The 24,577-nt window shown below is 44.2% G+C and overlaps 1 protein-coding gene across 4 annotated transcripts; it reads left to right on the plus strand.

The window, feature by feature from the left end:
• The first annotated feature begins 611 nt into the window (after positions 1-611).
• On the plus strand, positions 612-22,557 carry CLN3 (CLN3 lysosomal/endosomal transmembrane protein, battenin). Of its 4 annotated transcripts, none has more exons than XM_061560414.1 (17): positions 612-810; positions 3,232-3,279; positions 3,379-3,426; positions 4,539-4,572; positions 4,752-4,896; positions 5,515-5,580; positions 7,570-7,649; positions 8,705-8,790; positions 10,682-10,754; positions 13,400-13,543; positions 15,293-15,441; positions 16,751-16,800; positions 17,443-17,511; positions 18,363-18,418; positions 20,034-20,127; positions 21,216-21,356; positions 21,762-22,557. In XM_061560414.1, the coding sequence occupies exons 1-17, from the start codon at positions 774-776 to the stop codon at positions 21,876-21,878; spliced, it is 1,437 nt and encodes a 478-aa protein (XP_061416398.1). In that variant the 5' UTR covers positions 612-773; the 3' UTR covers positions 21,879-22,557. The 4 variants fall into 4 exon arrangements, with proteins under 4 accessions (XP_061416398.1, XP_061416399.1, XP_061416401.1 ...); XM_061560415.1 differs by having other exon boundaries at positions 3,232-3,270; XM_061560417.1 differs by lacking the exon at positions 3,379-3,426.
• Positions 22,558-24,577: the final 2,020 nt, after the last annotated feature.

Here is a 24,577-nt window from a genome sequence, read left to right on the forward strand (position 1 = left end):
GGAGTAGCGCAGTTGGTAGTGCCCTCGCTTCCCATGCCAAAGGTCGCGGGATCGATCCCCGCGTCCTCCACAGGCGAATATATTTTTAAATCCTTTATATTAAGTTCGCTTGCTTGCTTAGGACCGTGCAAATCTTTCGCTCGTTTTTTAGCCCACTTCCCGTGATCCAATCGAGCTGACATTTTCCACACAGACTCGTTGTGTGTGACAATTAATTTTCGTGAATTTTTTTTCTCTAAAATGTTACACTGTTTAGGGAAAACAAATTACATATTTAATTACCAATTGCTTAATACTGCAATCATCTGACCCATAGATTGCAGCCATCTCAAGTCAGAGGACGAGAGAACTCTAGCCGCCACGCATATAAAGGATTTCGAGTGAAAAACTTTGTTTTTACGGGTTTACTTGTTATTATTGTATTACTTCCCTTCTACGTGACTTTACCGAAAGAACCAAGAAGATTAATCCCTGCAGTCACGAAAGCTTTAAATCGAAATTCAACATTTCTCGATCCAGGAACGCGACGATTTGTTCGCCTCGGATCGAGGGGCTCCGGGGAATCGATGCGCAGTGTTTAGGGTCGTCGTGGTTCCTGTGTGGGCTGAGCTCGCTTGGTGGTGGTGGTGGTGGTCGTGGTGGTGGTCGTGGTGGTCGTCGTGGTGGTGGTGGTGGTCGTGGTGGTGGTGGTGGTGGTCGTCTTGGTGGTGGTGGAGATCTCAAGGCAGTCTCCCGTGGTGGCGTGACGCACAGCCGCAGAGAGAGACGCGGCAATGGACACGATCCAACCCCATCGCCTCGACGCCGACGGTAACGACGGCTGATGATGCTGCTGCTGATGATGCTACTGCTGCTGTTGTTACTGCTGCTGTTGTTGTTACTGCTGCTACTACTGTTGTTACTGCTGTTGTTGCTACTGCTGCTGCTACTGCTACTACTGCTGCTGCTGCTGCTACTGCTACTACTGCTACTGCTGTTGCTGCTACTACTGCTACTACTGCTGTTGCTGCTACTGCTGCTACTACTGCTACTACTGCTGTTGCTGCTACTGCTGCTACTACTACTGCTGCTACTGCTGCTGCTACTGCTGCTGCTGCTACTACTACTGCTGCTGCTGCTACTGCTGCTACTGCTGCTGCTACTGCTACTGCTGCTACTGCTGCTGCTACTGCTGCTGCTACTGCTGCTACTGCTACTGCTGCTGCTGCTACTGCTGCTACTGCTGCTGCTACTACTACTGCTGCTGCTGCTACTGCTGCTACTGCTGCTGCTACTGCTACTGCTGCTGCTACTGCTGCTGCTACTGCTGCTACTGCTGCTACTGCTGCTGCTACTGCTACTGCTGCTACTGCTGCTGCTACTGCTGCTGCTACTGCTGCTACTGCTACTGCCGCTGCTGCTACTGCTGCTACTGCTGCTGCGACTGATGCTACTGCTGCTGCTGGAACTGATGCTACTGCTGCTGCTACTGCTACTGCTGCTACTGCTGCTGCTACTGCTGCTGCTACTGCTGCTACTGCTGCTGCTACTGCTGCTGCTACTGCTGCTGCTGCTACTACTGCTGCTGCTACTGCTACTACTGCTACTGCTGCTGCTACTGCTGCTACTACTGCTGCTGCTGCTACTACTGCTGCTGATGCTGCTGCTACTACTGCTGTTACTGCTGCTGCTACTACTGCTGCTGCTGCTACTACTACTGCTGCTGCTACTGCTGCTGCTGCTACTACTACTGCTGCTGCTGATGCTGCTGCTCCTGCTGCTGCTACTGCTGCTGCTGATGCTGCTGCTACTGCTGCTACTACTACTGCTGCTACTGCTGCTACTACTACTACTGCTGCTGATGCTGCTCATGGCCGTGAATGTCACTTCGCGTCTCCGCTGACGTCGTCTTCGTGTCGGGTTTGCGCATCAGTTCGCGTGGTGGTGATGGTGGCCTCGGTCCTTGCCCCCTCCCCGACACGTTCTGTGTCCACCACCACCACCACCGAGCTGTCGTCATGCGTCGTCGTCGTCACAGTGCACAACTCCGCTGCTGGATGGAGGCTGTATTCTGAATCAATCAATGCACGCTCGTCAACTCCTGTGCCACTAGGGATACAAAGGTGGCCGGGCGTGATGCTAGCCAACCAACCCCCTCGTGTGCCGTGCTGGCCTTGATAGGTGCTCGCGAATATCTCTTGCGCTAACAGTCTGTTAAGTCTGTACGAGAGATGTTTGTTATTATTTATACTTCCTCATTTAAAAAAAAAAATCACAGAGCTGCCCAAATTAGCAATGATATGTTGATGCTCATCTAGTAACTTCCCTGCAGAACCAGTGATGGACATTCCACGATCCTTTGGCGAGGACGAGCCCCCTTTCTCCTGGTTCTCGGGTTTCGACCCACATGTGAAACACGCATTAATTGTCCAACAATACTTTCATATGTAGAGGACTGCAGATCTTGGGTAATTGTTGGCGCCAGCCCACCGCCTAGCGGCTGCCATCACGCTTTTCAGAGGTTCCTCCTTTCGCATTTCTGAGTAATTTCTCTCTCTTCGAGAGTGACCACATACTTTGCATTTTACAAGTTTCAATTAGTGTTATCACAGAGTATTGGATGGTACGTACCATAGATACTTTTGTATATACTGTAGGAGTTTTATTATGGGTATAATTGCCTATGCCATAAAAATGTGGAATTCCCACCACTGGATCGGCTGTGAAAGAAGATAAAACTATATTCTTTGATTCTTTCGGTAAAGTCACGTATGTAGAAAAAAAAATCACGACGTTTCTATTGCAACACAAGCGGTCGTTCTCAGGTGGAAAAATAATCCAGCAGTGGAACTGCTGAACCAGCGAGCGAGCTGTAACAACACAACTGCAGTGCTTGCGTCCGGGGATGGAATTCCTTTCCAGCTCAGACCCCACTTACTTGCCCATCGCCACATTTATAGCCTCTTGTTGTAACAGCTCTCTCGCTGGTTCAGCAGTTCCACTGCTGGGTTATTTTTTCCGCCTGAGGACGACCGCTTGTGTTGCGATCGAAACGTTGTGATTATTTTTATTTTAAGAATTTTTTCTACCTACGTGACTTTACCGAAAGAACCAAAGAGTATAGATTCCTGCAGTCACGAAAGCTTCAAATCAAGATTAACACTGCCCAGCACCCATTTTATCTTTGGGACACTTTGTCTTTTTAAGGTATTGTCTAAGTGTTTATTTTTTATTTTTTGTTGAATGTCTTAGGAACTGAAACCCTTCCTGCTGTGTCTGATGCAGCAAATGGTACTGACAGTGAGTCATATTCATACATTTTGTATTGAACATTTTCGATTTATTTTTACCTATTCAATCTCACCCATGCCGTTGTTTAATTGTTGTTGAATGTTTTAGGAACTGAAACCCTTCCTGGTGTGTCCGATGCTGAAAATGTAGCCGAAAGTGAGTTACAATATTTATACATTGTGCTTTCATGCTCATAGGTTATTTTGACCAACGCGCAATCTCATTATTACTTTGCGAGTTTGAACAGAGAACTAACATTCTGTTATAGTAAAACTACAATGCCCTTCACCCAGAACAAAATCCTCCCACAAGACAAGTTTTTATGAGGGTCCTGCAATGAGATGTGACCGATTCATTTATTTTTGGTAGGAATTAGGAGTACCTAGAAAAACAACAATGCTGAAAGATCTGCACAGATAGGCTGAAGAATCAATTTCTAAATTGCGATCTCCTGGCCACTCACCTGACATCTGTTGGAAAGATGAGCCAATATTTCACACCGTTCCATCTGACACACAGAGAACCCCATTAAGTCCTCTACCCGATACAGCCACTAGGCTGCACTTCCTACAGCCGTATTGGTGAGTGAATTGGTTGAATCGTTGTATCTGCCTGATGAGCCCCAAGAGTTGGGCTCAACTTGAATAAAATGCAACACCAGCTTTACATGGGGTAGGTTTTTCTGCGAATTAGGTTCCTGGCTGAGCCCATTAAGGACCTTGTTTATTCTACAAGTGACTAAAATGTGGATTCAAGTTGGTGAACGCGGTGGTTTTGCCTTAGTGCTTTGATTCCCTTGAAACAGAAAGGCATTCATTCCCAGGGCTTAAACGCTGGCTGCAAGATGAACGGGCTTAGTGGCTATTATGAACACATTAGAGATATCTTATATAGCTGTATAATACGCCTTAGTGCAAGGCGCTTTACAATAATTATACGTAAGGTTGTAGTGGTTAAAATAAGGAGTGGGTTTGCTAAAAGTGTTGGTGTGGTTATGGTGACAGGAGGACAGGTGGGAGTGGTGAAAGAGAGTTTAGGGTAGGCCTGGTCCGAGCTAGGGGGCGGGGGCAGGGAGTATCAATAGGATGGGCAAGGCAGAAGAAATGGATTTTGGAACATTAAAGATGCGGTATCAGTATGGTGTTGACCATCATCCTAAAGGAAATGTGCAGATCTGGGGTGTAGCACAGGCCCTCAAACTTGCTTAGTGGCATCACAGAGCCATTATGAGCCACCTGGCAAATTGTGAATGTCGTGTTTGTGTGTAGGAAAGCGAGACTGGAGGAATTTTGCTGGATTTTGGTGAGTCAATTGAACAACTCCAGAGTATTTGCATTCCATTCCCATTTGTACCCATATGGAACTTTTAGAAGAGTTGTTCCATTTACCTTGTTAATGAATGTGTACGTGAATTACTGAATTGTTGAATGAATGGGTGTTATATCGATGAAAAGTAAGTACATTCAATGCCTATTCTACAGGATCTTGGGTCTCACCAACAACTTTGCATACGTGGTGATGTTGAGCGCTGCCCATGACATCCTAAAACAGCAGGAAGCAGGGAACAGCACGCACCCCAACAACAGCAGCAGCAGCAGCAGCTTCATGCACGATACATCACCTGCGGTAACAGCACACTACCATATGCATTTTACCATGTGCCGGAATACCATACAAGCTATACTGTGTACAACAAGTACCGTAAATTACACCTATCACCATTCATGAAATTGCACACTATTATATGCCTTATTTCATTTACATCAATAAGTACCATACACTGCACCTTAAGCCTTCACTTTGCCACACGCAATATCGCCGCCGTACACTACCGTATTGCTGCAGCGACGGTGTGCGATGCACCCCTGTAGCATAACAACCAGTTCCAAGCAACACGTTTCATGGGACTCTTCCCATAGTTCCTCTCATTTTAATGAAATAAATTATTTGGTCATACTGCGCTGTCAGGGGTACATAAGCACAAATGAAAAACACATTGACGGATGTGTAGTGTCTGACGGCTAGCATTGTGTGTAGGCTAGTAACCAGTGTAGAGTTGCATTTAAGTGAGAGACAGAGAGTGTGTAACAGTGTAGGGTGTGTATTGTATAAAGCGTGCAAAGTGTGCTCGGTGTTTCATTAAAGAATTGCCTCCAAGAAGTTATGTCTCCAAGGCAGGCACTACAGATGTATTGAGTTTTTTTTCCATTTTAATGAGCTCATGAGTCAATTCTTCTCCTGCAGACACATACTGAGAGTTGGGAGCCGATTTCATCCAACCGCTTTGACTGCAACCCACACTCAACTGCGGTGAGAGAGCACGTGTGTATGTATAAGTGTCACTATCTGTTCAGGCTGGGTTGTATATTCGTCATGTATATCGTATTTAAATAGCTAAACATCTCAATACACTTTTCAGGACAATCATATTAACATAAACTGCGCAGAGTCAGAAAATAAAAATGACAAAATAAACAAAGCCCTGAGATAGGCAAACCACGCAGAAGCCATTATGTGCACTGTAACCCCATGTAGATGGTGAATTGTTTTGTGATGTGTGATGATTGAGGCAATAACATATCTAATTCTTGCAGCCAGGGAAGGAAAGCTTAAGTATTACGCCCGGGGAGAAACGCTTAAGCCTTAAGCCGGGACTTACAGAGGCGACCGGCAACGCCGACAACCCGAGGAGAGAATTCCAAACACCAGGGCTGGCAGGGGAGGAAAAGAGACCTCCCACAATTTTGAGGTTGATTTTGGTCTTCACCAAGAGGCCTGAGCTGCTGGAGTAAAGTGTACAAATATGAGAGTAGAATGAGAGGAAAGAGACCGACGGAGCAAGACCATTACGGATCTTAGTAGCATCTTCTTGGTTCTTTCTGTAAAGTCACGTATAAGGGAAATAATAAAATAATAAAAAATAAAACGTAATAAAAATAATTATCACGACGTTTCGGCCACAACGCAAGTAGCCGTCCTCAGGTGAAGAATGAAACACCACCAAGCTTGGAGCGTATATTTAAGCTGGGTTGGAGGGGGAAGAAGAGCGCCTTGACAAAATAATCTGCATATCAAGAGGAATTTAGCATATTTATGGGAAATGCGTAGGAGGTGGGCGGGGGGTTTCAAAGTCATATTATGCCCGTGCATTATGCAGGATTAGCAGCATTAACAAAGGGAAGGAATGTTAATAGTATGTAGCTGCAGTTACTAAACCACCACGTAAAAAACTAAAGTATAAACTACATAGTATCATCGAAAGAACCAAGAAGATGAATCCCTGCAGTCACGAAAGCTTTAAATCGAAATCTTAGTAGCAGTGAAGGTGATTTTGTAACCGATTCTAGTTTGAATTGGGGTTTGGTGAAGGAATAAAATACAATGTGGTATGTGCTCTTAGATCTGGGTTTGAGTCAGAAGCCTGGTGGTAGCATTCATGACCATCTGAAATTCTGTAGAAAGAGATATAAGGAAGCTAAATCATGAATTTGGTTTTCAGCAGCTAAAAGGGTTGACATTTCTGATATGCGGATAGTCTGAAAAGAAAGCTCTGTAGCAAAGGTACTACCAAGGTTAGGTAATGGGCATGGGTTGTGCTTAGAGGACGAGCTGAAATGATCAAAGAAGACTTGGAGCTAAGTGGACTTTACACTTGCTCCTAAAGTGGTGCCCTGGGTAGGCAGGGGTGTCATGAAAGGCACTGCTGGGAATTTTAAAGCAGTTGCCCTTCAGCAACAATGGAAGGTGGGGGTAGGGGTGATAGTCACAACAATGAGCAGAGCATCAGATGCATACAATACATCAATTAGGCATGGTGGTGAGCGTAGTTGGTATCGTTTGCCAGTCATCTCTCTCTGTTAACCCATAACACTTTGGTCCTGTCCCATGACCTCCTACCCCCGAGTCTTTTATGAATTTCATGGTTTCCGTATGCATCTAGCTTGGTGTTGGCATCGTCACATCTTTGGGGTGGTAGACATTTTGTTGAGCGTGTGAATACTGATTGTGGAATGTTGATGGCAGTGACCAATGATGAAGCAAACAGCTCCTGTAGAGCCTACACCTAGACTGTGTGTCCTGGGCTGTCCCATATGAGTGTGAAAATTTGTTAATGATAATACACATTTTGAAGTTCCATTTAGGTGGTCCATTATAGTGTGGTGGTTGCTACCTCACTCCCACATGTTTTACTACCACATCAATCCAGTGATGGAACGTGCAGCCTGCATACCTATCTGCATGCAAAGAGCTGGTTAATGCAATTTTTCTTTAATACTGTTTTATGTCTTTGTTTTATAGGTGATACTCCTGGCGGACATTTTACCAACACTGCTCATCAAGAGCACGGCTCCGTTATTCATTCACCGTATTGCCTACAGGTGATTGTGTTCAGACATCGTGTGCGAGCACGTGTGTGTGTGTGTGTGTGCTGCATTGGCACAGTGGGGAGTGCAGGTGATCCATCTGTCAGTGACCCAGTTAATTTAATCCATAACGCCTGCGTGTGTTCCTTGATTAGGTATATAATGATTGCCCTCTCCTCGATTGAATGAATTGTCACAATTTGGACTTACAAATTGAATCAAGAATCAATATTTGCATTTTATTGTTTTTAATTTGTTCTCTCTCATTTTGTCCATGAACCAAATGTAACATAATGTTCTTTGCATAAATAATCGATTGATTCTTTGGTGGTGACATGGCCTAGTTTTTTGCACTTTTGCCACTTTTTGCTTGGGTTCACGGTTCGAATCCAGCAGCTACCCTGATTACTTTTATTTATGAAAATACACCTCCGCTTCACAGTGGACGTTAAAGATCATGTGATGTCCTTCACAAGTGGGCTATTGCGTGCCAGCATCATAGTCCAAATTGACCAAAAATTTGAAGAAATACCTGCAAATTGCTCATTTGAGATTACACGTAGCAATCATCATCTCAAACTGCAAAGACTTGGCAGGACCCTTCTGAAAAAGAGCCATGACACCCACTGAGGCTATTTTTGGTGAATCCTAATGAAGAATAAAATAATAAATGCACGACTTGAAGTACATATCGTGAGGAAACCAAGTTTAATTGATGGATCTTTACACCGTGTGACCCTGTGTGGCTGGCCCTTCACTATTTCTTGTGGTGTCAAATTGACAAGCACACCGATTAAATGTAAGAAATAATCCTTGTTGGTATCTCCTTTATGCATTTTTATTGCGTGTTTCATCAAAATGCAACGTTAACGTGATAATTGCGTGTAATTTGCATAAATAAAAACCCATCAAATACCCTGAGCATGGTGCTGGCCAAACCACCCCCTCGTGTATCATGCCAGCCTTTACAAAGTGCTCGCTAACAGCACTTGCCTCAACAATCTGGGGGGGGATCTTTGTGGCTGACTTTGTTTCACGTATTGTTGTATATGTGCATGCATGTGTTACAGGTTTCGAGTAGTTATTTGCGTGCTTACAGCTGCTGCCAGCTTTCTAATCGTCGCGCTATCCAAAGGCGTCATCATGAGCATCATCGGTGAGAGACATGTCAGTGGACAGAGGGAGACTTGGTGACAAAAGGTGGACACAGGAGGCCAGAGTGGGATGGTTTACATAATTCTCAAAGATCTAAACAAAGGCATTGTTGATAGTCTTTAGCCTTCAGAGAACTCTTACAACTCTAAAATAATGTCTAATACAAATTTGGTAGGCTCATAATATTTAACCCTGCAGTGAATAATATTTGTGTTTCAGAATCACAATTCCAATTCAGGAATTAAAATGTTCGCAATTGTACAGCAATTGCAGTAACGTGTACAAATATGTAATCATCACGTGAAAAAAATGTGATCTGTGCATCTTGGGCGTAATCATTTATTTTAACACGTAGGCTTTCGCGACCAATGTTATTTATAATCAACGTTTTTGGGTTTAGATCGCGTTTAAAAAAAAAACATTCCAAATGATTACTAATCTACAACTCGCATCGTAACAATAGCCTGATTACTAATCTAGTATATAATTACAATCACTCCCCCCTTGAATCTTTGCACCTGATGAGTTGATGAGTTAATGATGACGTCACCCTGCTGCTGCTCTATATAAGAACGGGAGACAGCAGAGCCTCACCATTCTGGCGAATTGCCCGATGATGCTGGTTGCAATTACCAGCGAAACGTTGTACTCAAATTGTAAATGTTGTGGCTTCAACACACCGGTGGGCTAAAGCAGTGAACTATTTGTCTTTGTCAACGTGACACATTTTTACTGATTGGCCGTGTCGGGTGGTGGAGGGTTACGACACATTTATAAATAAACGCGATCTAAACCCAAAAACGTTGATTACGTAATCATTTATGTTAATGCATTCACAAGAATTATACTTATGGGCTACAGTATTCATTGTAAACGACCTAGGGAGTGGTGGAACAGTGGTTAGCACTGCCATTTCAAACATCAGTGGTGAGTGATATCCAGGTCCTTGACTGGCTTCACAGACTGACCATGACCAGCGTGAGAAGAATGGCGAAACAATCTCCATAACTGGCTTGTCGGGTTTTCAGAGTGGGTGGTAATCCTGGGATCACAAGCTTTTTAAACAGGGCCCTACATTTATAACAAAAATATAAATCAATGCATTTGCTCTGGTAAATATCAATAAAATAACAATGTTTGGGGTCTCAAGGGATCCATCCCTTATATTGCAATAGAGGAATATCACTGTCCCATAACTGCTATTGTATTTAAAGTAAGAATAAAGATTTCTTAGAAGTTCTTGATCTGGAGTTTACTCAATATAAGCCTTTCATAAATCTTCGAATCGCAGCAATTTTGCAATTCATGACGCTTATCACGCACATGCTGTCTGTTTCACGAAACAACGAAACAGCTCAACAAACTACGAAAATTTACATTGTAAGTGCCATGCTGTAAATTACCAGCTCCATTCCATGCCAATTCGATCAGAGCCGTTGCCCAACTATCTCGGATATTGCTGGGAAATTTTCCCCTGGGGGGTTTTGGTGCCCGCTGAGTTCACAGATGATGCTCTTCTTAAAAAAAAAAAAAATTCCCTTCAAGCTGTAACCTTGCATATATCAACCTGAAGTGAAAAAAGTGACCTTGACTAGATACATCGCCAATTTAGATGCTTCCATCATGTGCAGCACCTCATACGTCTCATAATAAACATTTCAAAAACTTCCTACTAAGAGTGCCAAAACTCACTTTTGGCAGTTTGCCATACTAGGGGTTAGTGATAAGTTTTTTTCGAAATTCAACCAAGCCCTTTCATCTGTGGGAGATGCGGGCACTTACCCACTCACGTTTGTTTAAAGTGCATTAACTCGCTGATTTAACAAAGCAGACTGTGCTGGCGGGTATGATTACTGCCTGCGTATCTGTTCCCGTGTGATGGGCATGTGCAGGTGTGACGTTTGCGAGCATCTCTTCGGGGTTGGGCGAACTCACATTCTTGAGTCTCACTGCTCACTTCAAGAGGTGAACACTCTCACAAACTCCTTCCCCCCATGGCTTGAACATCTATCCCTGGTGCAGCGTTGGCAGGACATGCATTGTGTCCCCATGTGTCTCTCTATCCCAACATGTTTTCTTGTGTTTCCGCATGTTCCCATGTGTCCCCATGTGTCCCGTTTTGTCTCCACCTGTCCCTTTGTCTCTCCACGTTTCCATTTGTCTCCACCTATTGCTGTGTCTCCATATAGCCACGATTTCCTCTGTGCCTCCATGTGCCTCTTTGTGATCCCTCCTGAGCAATGTTAACACTATCCCCTAGCATGCAGACCGACAAAACCAGGGGGCGGCAAACTTCCCATCTCCTCCGACAATCGCATACCTGTGAACCCACACGGTTTACCCGTATTATTGTACACGGAATTTGAGTTTTCAGTTCCATACGGCATACGGACCTGTTTCTCCCTTGTAATGGGACTTTGTAGGATGAACGTTGATATTTATAAGGGCACGGGGTGACCGATAAGGTCTGAATTGGTCTGTAATGAGGTAGGCACTGATGAGGAGTTGACAGGTGTGCACTCGTCCAAACGAGACTCCACAGGAAGGGATGTGCAATATCGGTGTAATCATCTAATTAGATAATCTAATTAGATTATTGCCCTTCTTGGTTCTTTCGGTAAAGTCACGTAGAAGGGAAGTAATAAAATAATAAAAATAAAACATAATAAAATAATTCTCACGACGTTTCGGCCACAACGCAAGCAGCCGTCCTCAGGTGAAAACCAGGTCCGTCGAGGCGACAGAGTCTGAATGAAACAGCACACGACTCTGTCGCCTCGACGGACCTGGTTTTCACCTGAGGACGGCTGCTTGCGTTGTGGCCGAAACGTCGTGAGAATTATTTTATTATGTTTTATTTTTATTATTTTATTATTTCCCTTCTACGTGACTTTACCGAAAGAACCAAGAAGATGAATCCCTGCAGTCACGAAAGCTTTAAATCAAAATTTAGATTATTGCCTTATTTGTTTAATAATTTCTGGGATTTTTCTTATTGTGTCATATCTATTGTATTTGTTGGTCTTATTTTATGAAGTGATGTTTTACTTGTCATTTGTTTTGTGTTGTACAATCGCTTGTTGTGTTTATTACGTGTGCGATGACTCCTGCACAAACAATAACACCAACAGCGTCCCTGGCGTTCTCTCCAGCTGTCATGTTGTTCTTCCTCTAGAGGTGTTCGGCACATGCTAACATGACGTCACTGGCTATACTAGTTCATGAAGGAAGACCTACTCTCCGAGAGAGACATATAATTTGGTCATACTACCCTTGTGAGCCTCCCTGGCCCTTCCAGCTGTGAGGCAGAAGTGTGAACACGGCTCTTGTGACTCCATGTGTCCCGATGTGTTTCTGTGCATGTCCCCTTGTATTTGTGTCCCCGTGTGTCTCAATTTGTCCGCTTGGCTCTCCATGTATTTCTGTGCATCTGTAGTGACTGTGAATGTCACTGTGTGTGGTGCCGGGCTTGCGAGGCCATGGCAGATGTTGTGTTGTCATGTGCAGCTCGGTTACTGGGCATAGTACCAGCCCTAGCGGGGCTTGGGTGAGCGCTGGTCTGCGCGGAGGCACCACGTACAGTCTGCGGTGCGGGTTCCCAGTGAGGGAGCGAGAGAAAGTGTCAGCCAGCCAGGGTTACATTGGGGCACGATACGCTGGTTGACCTGTCGACACGTGACCGGATGATATTGGAGGGGGGCCACCGGTGGACGGGGGCCGCTGGGTGGTCACGTGGTATAAAAGAGCTCTCGGGATCCTTCGGGGAAAAGCTCGAGAGTTCTAGAAGGTGAGCGGGGCGAGGGGCGGAGCCAGCCCCAGCCCAGGGGGATATAACGGGGGCCCCGTGAGGGGCTCGGGGTTCTTCATTGTGGCTGGTGATGAAGGTCCACGTCGGGTTGAAGAAGCCTCTAGCCACGTGATCCGGGACCCAGCTCGTGATCCGGATCGGGATAGCGGGACCGTGTGTGGTTCTGCCGTAGCGTGGTTTGATGAGCGTTCAACACCCAAGTGTAGGTTGTGTGATGTTGTGTGTTGAGTTGATGTAATAATTAGTGTTGCTCCCAAGACAACGTCTGCGACTCAGTTGGACCCACTACACATCTCTTAAAATCGATTTGTCTCCTTGTGGCTTAGTGTCTCTGCATCCCTCATACCCCCATGTATGCTTATACCTACTTGGGTCCTCCCTGTGTCGACCTATGTGTCTCTGTTTGTCTGTGCCTACATGTCCCCACATCCGGTCATGTTCCCGCATCTCCATTCCTCCTCGAGTGTCCCTGTATCCATCTTTATTCCGCTGATATCCCTGCTTGTCCTCATGTTTCCCTCTGTCACTTTGGCCTTGCATATCCACATCTTCATGTGTGTGTGTCCCCTATTCTGCTTTGTCTCCACATATGCCAGTGTACCCTGTACCGCCGTGTCTCCCGCTGATTCACTTGTGATTGTCCGTGTCATCTCGTCACTGTCTCTCCTGCTTGCCCACGCTTTATCCCATGACTGGTGATTTGGGATGCGAGTGCTGCGTCTTCCTGGGTGTTCCGTTGTCTCCACCACACGTTTCCGTGCCTGTGCACGTATCTCCGTATGCATCTCTTGTGTGTTCCCAGCTCTGTCCTGCGGTTCTGGTCCTCGGGCACGGGGGCGGCCGGCTTGGCTGGATCCCTTTCGTACTTGGGCTTCACCCAGGCCGGACTCAGCCCTAGCTCCACGCTGTTCATCATGCTGTTCGTGCCCCCTCTCATGGCTGCCAGGTGAGAGTGTGGCACCTACAGCAGCAGCCTCTTCATTGCCATCGTCAATTGCATTATCAGCAGTCACCAATGACATCTCCTGTAACGTTATCATTTGCAGTGGGCCTGTAATCATGCATCAATTAATTGATTATTATTGATTATACGCATGATAACGCGCATACAATTGTGCGTGTGCAAACAAATTTTTTTCGATTTTCGACATTCACCACAATGTTCTTGTAAAGAGTATCGATTCTTGTATAAAATTTTTGTGTTTCCGTTTCATGGAAATCACTAAATCGCATGTGTGAGCATGTGTGCATATGTGCACAAGCACGTGTATATGTCTGTGTGTGCATGTGCCTCTGTGAAGTTGTGAATGTGTGTGTGTCTGTGTGCGTGTTCACATGTGGGGAGCGGTAGTGTAGCGGTTAGCGCGCTGCGCTACAGTCAACACCAGTGACGATTATCTGAAGCGGTCCTGGGTCTCCCCTAGATCGACTCAGCCTGAAATTAGTACCTGGTGCGGTGTGTAAACATCGCCACTGGGGAGACAAAGGCGGCCGGGCGTGGTGCTGGCCACCCACCCCCTCGTGTGCTATGCCGGCCTTCATAGGTGCTCGCTAACAGCACTTGCCCCTACAGTCTGTTAAGGCTATACGGGGGATCTTTGTCTTTATCTTTGTGCTCACATGTACAGGATGTGGATGGTTTTAATCCATAAAAATCAGAGGTTCTTCTGGTTGGCACTCAGGCGAAAATAATTGTGGGAGGATCGGGTGCGGTGGTCGCTTACTCCAGGATAATTGTTTCTACTCATTTAATGAGCCTCGGCACCATACTCGACCAGAATATGTCGTTTGATCACCACGTGCAAAATATAGTCGGGTCCTGCAGTTTTCATATCGGGGCTCTTCGACACATTCGACCGCTATTGAGTTGTGACATAGCCAACATGGTGGCATGCAGCATAGCATCGACAAAGCTCGATTATTGCAACTCACTACTCTATGGGACGTCTGCCAAAACATTAACAAGCTGCAGCATTTACAAAACTGTTTGTCACGTGTCGTGACGGGTACTGCAAGATCCGACCATGCCCATCCAGTGCTCGCTGAGTTATATTGGCTTCTGGTTGCTAAATGAACACATTATATGATCGCACTCGTTACACACAAAGTGCTTGCCAGAAAAGAACCACAATACCTTGCTGATCTCATCAGGGAACATAAACTATCACGGAAACTCCGGTCATCCTCGCAGAGACTTTTAACTAGTCATCGCACAAAGGCAGTCACTGCATCGCACTATTTCACATGTGCTTTTACAGCCATCTGGAACACTCTTCCAATATTAGGAAGCCACTGGAGTTATGCACTTTTAAATTTAGATTGATAACTAATTTCTTTACAACCTATTAGCACGGTTGGCTATGCACGGTTCAAACGAACTTCAACATACATACATGATTTTGCATTTGTTTGCTGGTGTGTGCTTGTGAGCAGAGCTTGTCCCAATAGTCTGTGAAGGCTGTACTGGGGATTCTTTGTTTTTGTGTAAGTGTCTGTGTGTGTATCAACTCGGCCTCAAATGAGTACCTGGTGCGGTGTGTAAACATCGCGACGCGGGAGACGGAGGGCGTTATGTTGGCCACCCACCCCCTCGTGTGCCGTGCCGGCCTTCATAGGTGCTCACCAACAGCACTTGCCCCAACAGTCTGTTAAGACTTTTCAGTGGATCTTTGTCCATGTGTGTGTGTGTGTGCAGCTACTGGTTGCTGCTGGTTTTCCCACCGGGATGGAGCCAAAGAGAATGTGGCAACACTTGCTCATTGCGGCCCGCAGAGGAGTCACAACGGCCACTCTTGGGCACAGATTCCGATGATCTGGCCCCTGACCCCAACAACGAGCACTATGGTAAAACTACGACGGGAAAACACAAGTTGAAAGCAGAGCAATTCAATCGCAAGTTTCTTTCATTGGCCTTTTTCTTCAACACTCGAGGACACTAAATCAGGCCGTGTAAATTCTGATCCACCTTGTGTGTCGGTCATTCAATATGTTTACAAATGTCAGCCCTCAAAGCTGAGCCGGACTGAATTCACTTAAAAACTGAATTGCTTTGTTGTGCAGTCCTTTGTGATCAACTCATTATATTTGAGAACCCAGTTTAATTTACATGTGGCTGAAACCTGGATATGAATCTAGGATCTCAATGGTGGCAATTTCGTTCTCCAACATTATGAGCCCTCTAAATAATTCAGCCACTTCAATAAATGAACACCAAGTCGACTTGCTATGTTTTCATGGCCATTAGAAATGTTTGCCGAGCCGTGCTGAGCTGTTTTTGGTATGGAACCGGCACAGCTCGTTCCTTGTCACAATGCTGTGAGAACCACGCGGCACCGAGTCCGGCGTGTCCCACTCCATACCCCCCACCCACCCCATATTTTCCCTCCACAGCTGGAGGGAAGCAATAGTTAAAAAAAAATAGGTTCAATGCAGGCTTAGGTTTTACTATTCCAAGGTAAAGTTTCTTTATTATTTGTATTCACTTCGGGATCGTGTTTTTTCTCTCGTAAATACACAAACCTGACGTTACACATACACGGAATTTACTATGACCGGAAGGTGCATACACTCAATGTTGAATGTATGCACCTTCCGGCCATAGTAAATTCCGTGTATGTGTAAACTTTCATGGCGATTAAAACCGTTTCTGATTCTGAACATTGCACATAGTTGTGGTTGTTTCTAATTATTGTTTATTTGCTATGTTTATAACATGTCCCTGCTTCTGTGTTATGCATTGCCTGTAAACCATTCCTTCCCATGTAACCTGCTTACTGTTTTGACCATGTCACCATTGAAAAAGTGCTTCTTTTTGGTCAATGGGCCTTTCGTGTAATAAACTAATTGAGAGATACCAATAACCGTCCACCTGATTTGCAATGACCCGTGATGCCATAACTGGTTCAGAGGTTAAGTGGGCGATGCGGCCCTCTATTAGTAGCCTACATGGCCCGGTTGGGGCCTACCTCAGCAAGGCTGTCCCCTCTTGCCCAGTCCATGATTCGGGCCACCTTGCTTATCAGTTGTTGGTGAAGCATTGCATTGGGTCACTTCTCGATGTTTTTATGATTTTGTCTAACAACCCTCTCTTGAGTCGAATCGCCATAACTTGAAACAATAAGTGGGGAGTCACTCGTCATATTTTTGTTCACAGGTTTGGAAAATGACATTCTTTCCTTTAAGGATAAGTGGCTTATTGTGAAGGTGAGAGAATATGAAAGTGACAACGTGGTGCTGATAGAGATGATGTTGATTATGCTGTTGTAGCAGATGTCAATGATGATGTTATTGTGAATTTAGTTTTCATTGTTTGTGGTGAAGAAATCAATTTCAATTAGGTGATCTTTACGGTGATATTAATCATGTTGATAATAATTATATTGGTGATGATGTGATTGTGAAATTGTTGATGGTCATTATAATATCGACAATGGTGACAGTAATTTTGAACTAGTTATGATTTTCATTGTAATGACATTTCAAATGTTCTTGCTGTGGGTTTCACACCTGATGTTGATTGCTTGTGTTGTAATCGAAACGTCGTGAGAATGAAATTGTTTTATTATTACTTTATTATTTCCCTTCTTCGTGACCTTACTGAAATAACCAATAATATGACATTGATACTGTTAATCATATCGTGTTGATGTTTATAAGAATGTTAAATACAGTGTACCATTTGTATATATCGTAAATTGTATTTTAATGATGAATGTTGACGTATTGTTGCATTTTAAAGGCTAATTAAACACTGTAAGCACAGCGCCATCTAGCTGCATGATGACGTTAGTGACAATCGTGCTGTAATTGCAATGAAGGTAATGCTGCTTTTGGTGGTGTCTCCAGAGTTTGCTGAGGTTCACCGTCCCCCTTGCTCTTGTGTACTTTGCGGAGTACTTCATCAACCAGGGCTTGGTGAGTCTGCCGGTTAGGGACCGTTGGTCCTCGTAACACAAACGCATTCCTTCTTCATTTGTCAACAAGAATACTAGAAATACACGTGTAGTTGGCCATCAGAGCGGGACATGATCATTGATAATATACAGAACCCTTACGTTTTTATTGTCTAGAGCTCTTGTCCCTTGTCTCCATTTAAATGTCAGCTATTTTTTTGTCCCATTTTAATGTAATAATAACCATTCAAATGCTAAAATATCCCCCTTTGCAAAACACCATCAATATGTACACACTGCTGCTAGTGACTACGACATGATTCGCTGTTGACTACGATTTTACTGACAAATTTTACTTTCAAATGTTTTTTGCCTCACCCATCAATAGAGAACACTCCACATAAGGAGATTTCACAGGAAATTAAGCAATGTTTTATTGCGCAGTCATTTGTGTGTCGGGGCTGAAACCATCAATGTACCACAATTGAGAATGCGTTTTTATCGCGAGTGGCTGAAACCCAGATAGGAGTCCAGGATCTTCGTTGTGCTGAATGAATCTTGACTTAAAGGTTCAAAGAAATTAACAAAAAACGACGACGTTTCGATCGTAACATAAGCGGTCGTCATCAGGAAGAGGGGGAAACGTCGTAGTTTTTTTGTTTGTTAATTTATTTGAACCTATATACATGACTTTATCGAAAGACCCAAAGAGTATGGTGCTAAATGCTTGGATGCCTGGGCTATGTAGCCACCTCGCTGATTATTTTATTCCGTCAGGTTTAATTCCAACGATCAATGGCTCGATTGATTATGAGCTGCCTGGGGCTGCTCCCATGGCTGATGTGCATGTGGTTGTGTCTTCTTTCATTACAGTTTGAGTTGCTCTATTTCCCAAACTATTACCTGAGTCATGGGGATCAGTACCGCTGGTGAGATCTCATTCACACTCCACCCATTACTGTGTGTGAATATTAATGTGTTTTCATGTTTTGGGCATGTGTGGATGTGTATATGTAAGTGCATGTCAAATGATAATGATAATAATTTAAAGCTGTTTGTCAATCCACATTCATTAGTTACAGTTTATGCTCAAACTCACGCTGCATGCATAATATTACGCATGTAAAGACTGATTATTTTCAATATGTATGTGTTTGTAATTGCAGCAGTTAAAGATGCTACTTACACCACATTAACACAATAATATATATTCTTTGGATCTTTCAAAGAATGTGAATTCCTGCAGTCACGAAAGCTTTAAGTCAACAATAATAGATGTTTTAATAGAATAGCAACCCTAATTCGTGACGGTCCATTGAATAATTGCTCCTAGCTTAGTCGATGTATGAATGTGTATGCGAATATGGCTGTCATGTTGTGGTTACAATGCTCGAGTCATATTCATGAGGCCATGACTTCAATTCTTGGATGGGAGATCATATATAGTGTAGAAAATCAACAAGCATGGGATTGTGGAATTTTCACCCCTGGTGATGATTAGCACCAACTTATGTTTGTTTAAGCAAGGATACATTTTGAATGTTGGAAATCTAAAAAAAAAGTTTGTTTACATGTCTCAATGTAGTATGTGTATACATGCAGGCTAGCCTGCTTATGATCCATTCTGGTTTAACCACACTGGATTGTGTGAGGAGCTCCCAGATCTTTGAAAGATCTGGACAAAGTTCCATCAGTGAGCTCCTCCGGCAAACGAGGCTACATTGGCTGGGTCATGTAGCCTGCATACCTAGCCACTGCATGCCCAAGCAGCTTATGTTTGGTCGGATAGAGGGGGCTAAATGGGCGAAGCACAGACTAGAGAAGAGAGATGGACTGATGTGATACAGAAAGATGTGGAGGTGATTGGACTTGCCGATGGCTCGTACCAGTGGTGTCAAGATCAGCCTCTTTGTAGGAGGTTTGGGAAGCCAGTCCACCCTCCAGTAACAACGGTGGGTGGAAACGCGATGCTCGCAGCAATGACCAAAGTGCTGAGTGGCTCAAATTCAGAGAAGTGGCACAGAGGGGAACATGGTGCATCTGCCAGTCATCTCAAGCCAACCTACGGCACTTGGGTCTGTTCCGTGACCTCCTGCCAGCGAGTCTTCGACACTTCACGTGGCGTCAAAGTGCACTTAGCATGGCACAAGTGCCGTGGTAACGTCACCGCCACTCCACTTAGCGGCGAACAGTAGTTGTTATTGTATATATGTGGAGCGGCGTCACGGTGGTTATGTGTACTGTGATACGAACCCCGTGACTTCAGTTCGATTCCCAGCCATGGAAAATACCATTTGGCGAGCAGTGTCATAACTCGTTCTGTACAGCTCCGAGGACAACCCGGCTTTTAATGAGCACCTGATGCAATGTGTAAGCACGGACACTGGGGAGACGAGGGCAATCGAGCGTGGGGCTGGCCACACCCCCTCATCATGCACCTCGTCGGCCTTAATAGGTGCTCACTGACAGCACTTACCCTAAACATCTATAAGCGTTCGTGTGGGATGTTGGTGTTTATTTTGTGTGTGTCTGTGTGTGTGTTAGGTACCAGGCGACCTACCAGTTGGGGGTATTCGTGTCTCGCTCGTCAGCTCAGTGGATCCGCATCTCACGCACCTGGATTCTCGCTCTGCTGCAGGTAACTCGCCTAACTCATCGTCACTTTTCTCTTTTGTGTCATTCACCTGTAACAAAAGAGCTAAGGGACTGCATTGTTGAAGTCTATTTACAAGAACTTACACCGTTCATCATTAAAATCTGTAATTTCAGGAAGAAATGGCCTTTAATTTAGTGCAGAAGTACAATTTCCAGACTTGTTACCTGTTTCTTGTGTGTTCCTGGGTTACATCTATTATTATTATTACTGTGAGTGCTCTGCCGGTCAGGGATTTGCTAAACTTGTTAGGGGCAGGGTGAGTGCTGGGCCTGTGAGAGGATTGGCAAAGCTTATTTGTTTCAGGGCTACGCATGTTTGTCTTAGGTTATAGCAGTCAAGGTTGGACTTAGGAGGACTTAGCCTCCGGCTACATCTGCTAACATTAGGGCTAGGATCATTAGGGTGAGGCCGTATATGGAATCAAACCATCAACTACTCCATGGTGACAAACTCATTTGCGAGTTTCGATTTAAAGCTTTCGTGACTGCAGGGATTCATCTTCTTGGTTCTTTCGGTAAAGTCACGTAGAAGGGAAGTAATAAAATAATAAAAATAAAACATAATAAAACAATTCTCACGACGTTGCGGCCACAACGCAAGCAGCCGTCCTCAGGCGAAGAATGAAACACCACCAAGCTTGGAGCGTATATTTAAGCTGGGTTAGAGGGGGGGAGGTGGGAAGAAGAGCGCCTAAACAAAATAATTTGCATATCAAGAGGAATTCAGGATATGGAAAATGCGTAGGAGGTGGGCGGGGGGGGTTCCAAATCAATACTATGCCCGTGCATTATGCAGGATTAGCAGCATCAAAGGGGGGGGGGAGGGGGGTAGCATTAACAAAGGAAAGGAATGTTAATAGTATGTAGCTGCAGTTACTAAACAACCACGTAAAAAACTAAAGTATAAACTGCATAACAAACTAAAGTATAAACTTCATTTGCGAGTGCGAGCTCGATATGGGCTCGCGCCGTGACTAAAGCCAAGCACAAGCACAAACGCGTGAATGCGTTGATGGTGACTTGGCGTTCGACGACACACGGTCGTGCGTGCACCGTCCTCCACCCCTGCAGGTCATCAACCTCATCGCGTTTTTCTTCCTCGTCTTCTTCACGCTGCTGCCCACGTTTTGGCTGGCGCTACCCATAATCCTGTGGGAGGGGCTGCTCGGAGGGGCGGCCTATGTCAACACGTTCCTCAACATCAGTGCAGAGGTGCTAAAACGCCGCTGCTTTTCACGTGTTCACTCGTGAACAGTCTTGCTCGTGTTCTATACTGTTTACTCATTCACTCAATAACGTGTGTAATTTACTGAGGCATTCACTTGTTTATGAAGGCATCTATTCATTTAGTCGTTTACTGGTGCATTCTTACATTCATTTTTTCCACATGCTTGCTTTACTAGTCTGCTATTTTGTTTGTTCAATGAGACGTTTGTATTTGGGGGATATCTGAACATACGCCACCATGCTTGAGCCTGTCAGAGGCCATTTGCACCCACAACAGGGTAGTGGGGACCCTGGCTAAACTGTTGTTATTTTTCAATTCACTTTTTCATATTCTCATCACTTGCTGCTCATGTATCTTGTGTGTGTGCGTGTTTCCGTGTCTCGTGCCAGAGGGATAAGCGTCGCCGTGAGTTCTCGCTGGGCGTGGCGAGCGTGGCGGACACGCTGGGCATCGCCTTGTCGGGCGCCACTGCCATTCCTCTCCACGACTACCTGTGTGCCCTCTGACCCCTCACTTCATTGGCTCTAAAAGTGTAATCTTCAGGGACCATTACACATCACCTTGCAATATACCAGCATCAACATTGCACAACCACAACATCCACTATGTCCACCACCTCTACTGGTCTCAGAACCCTCACGATATACGACATGGCCACCACCGCCTCATCATAACATCATTGCGACACAGAGTAAAAACTCTGAAAGCTCAATTAGGGGGAGATCCTTTCTGGTGATTGATGTCAAGCATCCTGTAATTGATGTGTAACACTTAAATGTACTTTACGTTTAACTATTGTATGATCGCAAACAACGGTTACTAAATTTTCATTTCTAGTTATGCTGCAAATATTACTGCAGTTGAATCTGTGTTGCTTGCCACCATACAGAGAGACAGATGGCTTAGTAGTGTGTATTATGGGCTTCACGAAATCAGCAATCTTCTTACAGTAAGTACTATGCAGTCGTCATCAGCCATGATCTATCCACAGCTAGATGAAGACCTCCCCATACCATCGGCATTCCTCCCGTTCCACAGTGCTATTACCATGCGGTGCTCATCCTCTTAGTCGTGGCTGCCATTCCGTCAGCAGTCTCGTCCATCAGCCATCATTCCGTCTCGCCCCGTGTCCGTTAAGTAGGATTTGTGTTTCTTCTTCTTGGTTCTTTCGGTAAAGTCACGTAGAAGGGAAATAAAAAAAATAAAAATAAAAAATAAAAATAAAAGAAATAATGTTTTATATTATTTTATTATTTTTTATTATTTTATTATGTGTTATTTTTATTATTTTATTATTTCCCTTCTACGTGACTTTACCGAAAGAACCAAGAAGATGAATCCCTGCAGTCACGAAAGCTTTAAATCGAAATTTAGGATTTGTGTTTGTTCCCTAATCCACGTGTTTTTGTTTCTGTCTCGGTGTAGTTCCAATCATGCATCTCTCCATGCCTCTGTTCAATGTTCACATTTTGTTTCAGTTTCTTTATCAGTCTCCTTGCTTCTGATGCGTATGTCGCAGCTGGCAGTATGCACCGATTGAAATCTCTCTTCCTCGGACACATTGGTACGCTTCCTTTAATTGATGTGGAACTTTCGAAAGGCACTTTCCATTGTGTTTACTAATAAATGCACTGGATAGGAATATTTACTTGAACAAAAATATTAATGTTCTTAAATCTATTTTCCAAAAACATATATACTGAATATACTGTAAAACAATATTTAATTGTAAAAGAAAAAACATGTACAGAAATTTAGAAAATGTATAAATGAGCGTGCAAGGTTATCACTATCAGAGCACGTGTTAACTTGCGGGTCTGTCACGTGATCTGCAGCCTGTGATCTTGGCTCAGCCACTTTTGGAAATCTCAAAGCAAATGAAATACATTTATTCAATCAGTTGCCAACTTAACTTATGCCTTAGTTTATGCGGAACGCTGTATGCTGAGCACAGCTTACCATTGGAGCAGTGTTCCTTGTAGAGATTCTTTTTTCTTTTCCAGGGAGCCTCTACGTCTTTGCTCTGTCCAGAGGTTGTACTAAACATGTAAACAACGCAACTGCACCACAAACAGCATATATGCCAACACCTTCAACATCAACAACCATGATCACATTCACTGCCAACTGACACCTTTAACTGAACTGTCAACACCACACATGCCTTTTTGGAATTCCCTTGCTTTTCATAATTTGACTTGATTAGTTGAATAAAGCCATTGCTGTATTCGATTCCGAGATAAAATATTTCAAGTACAATGTACATATAAAACTATTAATCGTCGCTGTTTTAGTCTCTGTGTCCCAGTGCTACTACTGTCATTAACGATGACCACAAATGCATTTTGGAATTTCCTTTTTATAATTTTACTTCGTTAAACAAAGCCATTGCTGTATTCGACCCAAGAGAGAAAATATTTTAAATACAATGTAAATATAGAATGAGGAGTAATCGTCGCTGTTTTAGTTGGCTGATGTGTCGCAGTGCAATTGTTATTCACGAACAGGGTGCTACTCTCTTCTGACGATCAATCGCACACGCGATTGCTTGGAATATTGCTGTGATGACTAAATGATAACTGAAGAGACATATTTTTTATTTGCCTGTCGCCATCACTAACGATTACATGTAAACCGACCATGAACACTGTCAAGCGGACCTTGTTCACATGGGATGCCATGCTGGATGTAGGGGCGTGTAATTGAAGTGGCAAAACATGCCACCAAGTTGTGTTTTTTTAAACAAACTCGTGAGATGCTAATGGCAGCACTTCCTCGTAGGATAAACGTACGTTATTAGTTATGGGGTGTACATATTTTTTTCCGTGGAATTGTGCCATGGCAATTCTGGTCACATGCATTTCATCTGGGAACTACATTTTTAAAAGTTTTCTGAGTATTTTAAATGTTTTTTTTATTATATCGAGTATCATCCTCAACTATGAGTGACTGCCAATGACAGATGATTTCCACCTTTGGCAATCTGCAGCATCTCGTGGAATTCAAGTTCCAGGGACCAAGGATACATTGCAGTCTTGGCCGCTGTTTTCAGCCAAGGGAGCTCATTAATATTCATGACGTTGTATCGTGACAATGGTTAATGCTCTCATTGTATTCACAAAGGTGCATGTCGTGAATATTAATAAATCACCTGATATCCAAAGATCACTGTGCTCTATAGGTGCTTGAGACTTGGAGCCAATAT

The sequence above is a fragment of the Lethenteron reissneri genome, chromosome 26, assembly GCF_015708825.2.
Source record: "Lethenteron reissneri isolate LAM-NWPU_2019-01 chromosome 26, ASM1570882v1, whole genome shotgun sequence".
NCBI classification, from domain to species: domain Eukaryota; kingdom Metazoa; phylum Chordata; class Hyperoartia; order Petromyzontiformes; family Petromyzontidae; genus Lethenteron; species Lethenteron reissneri.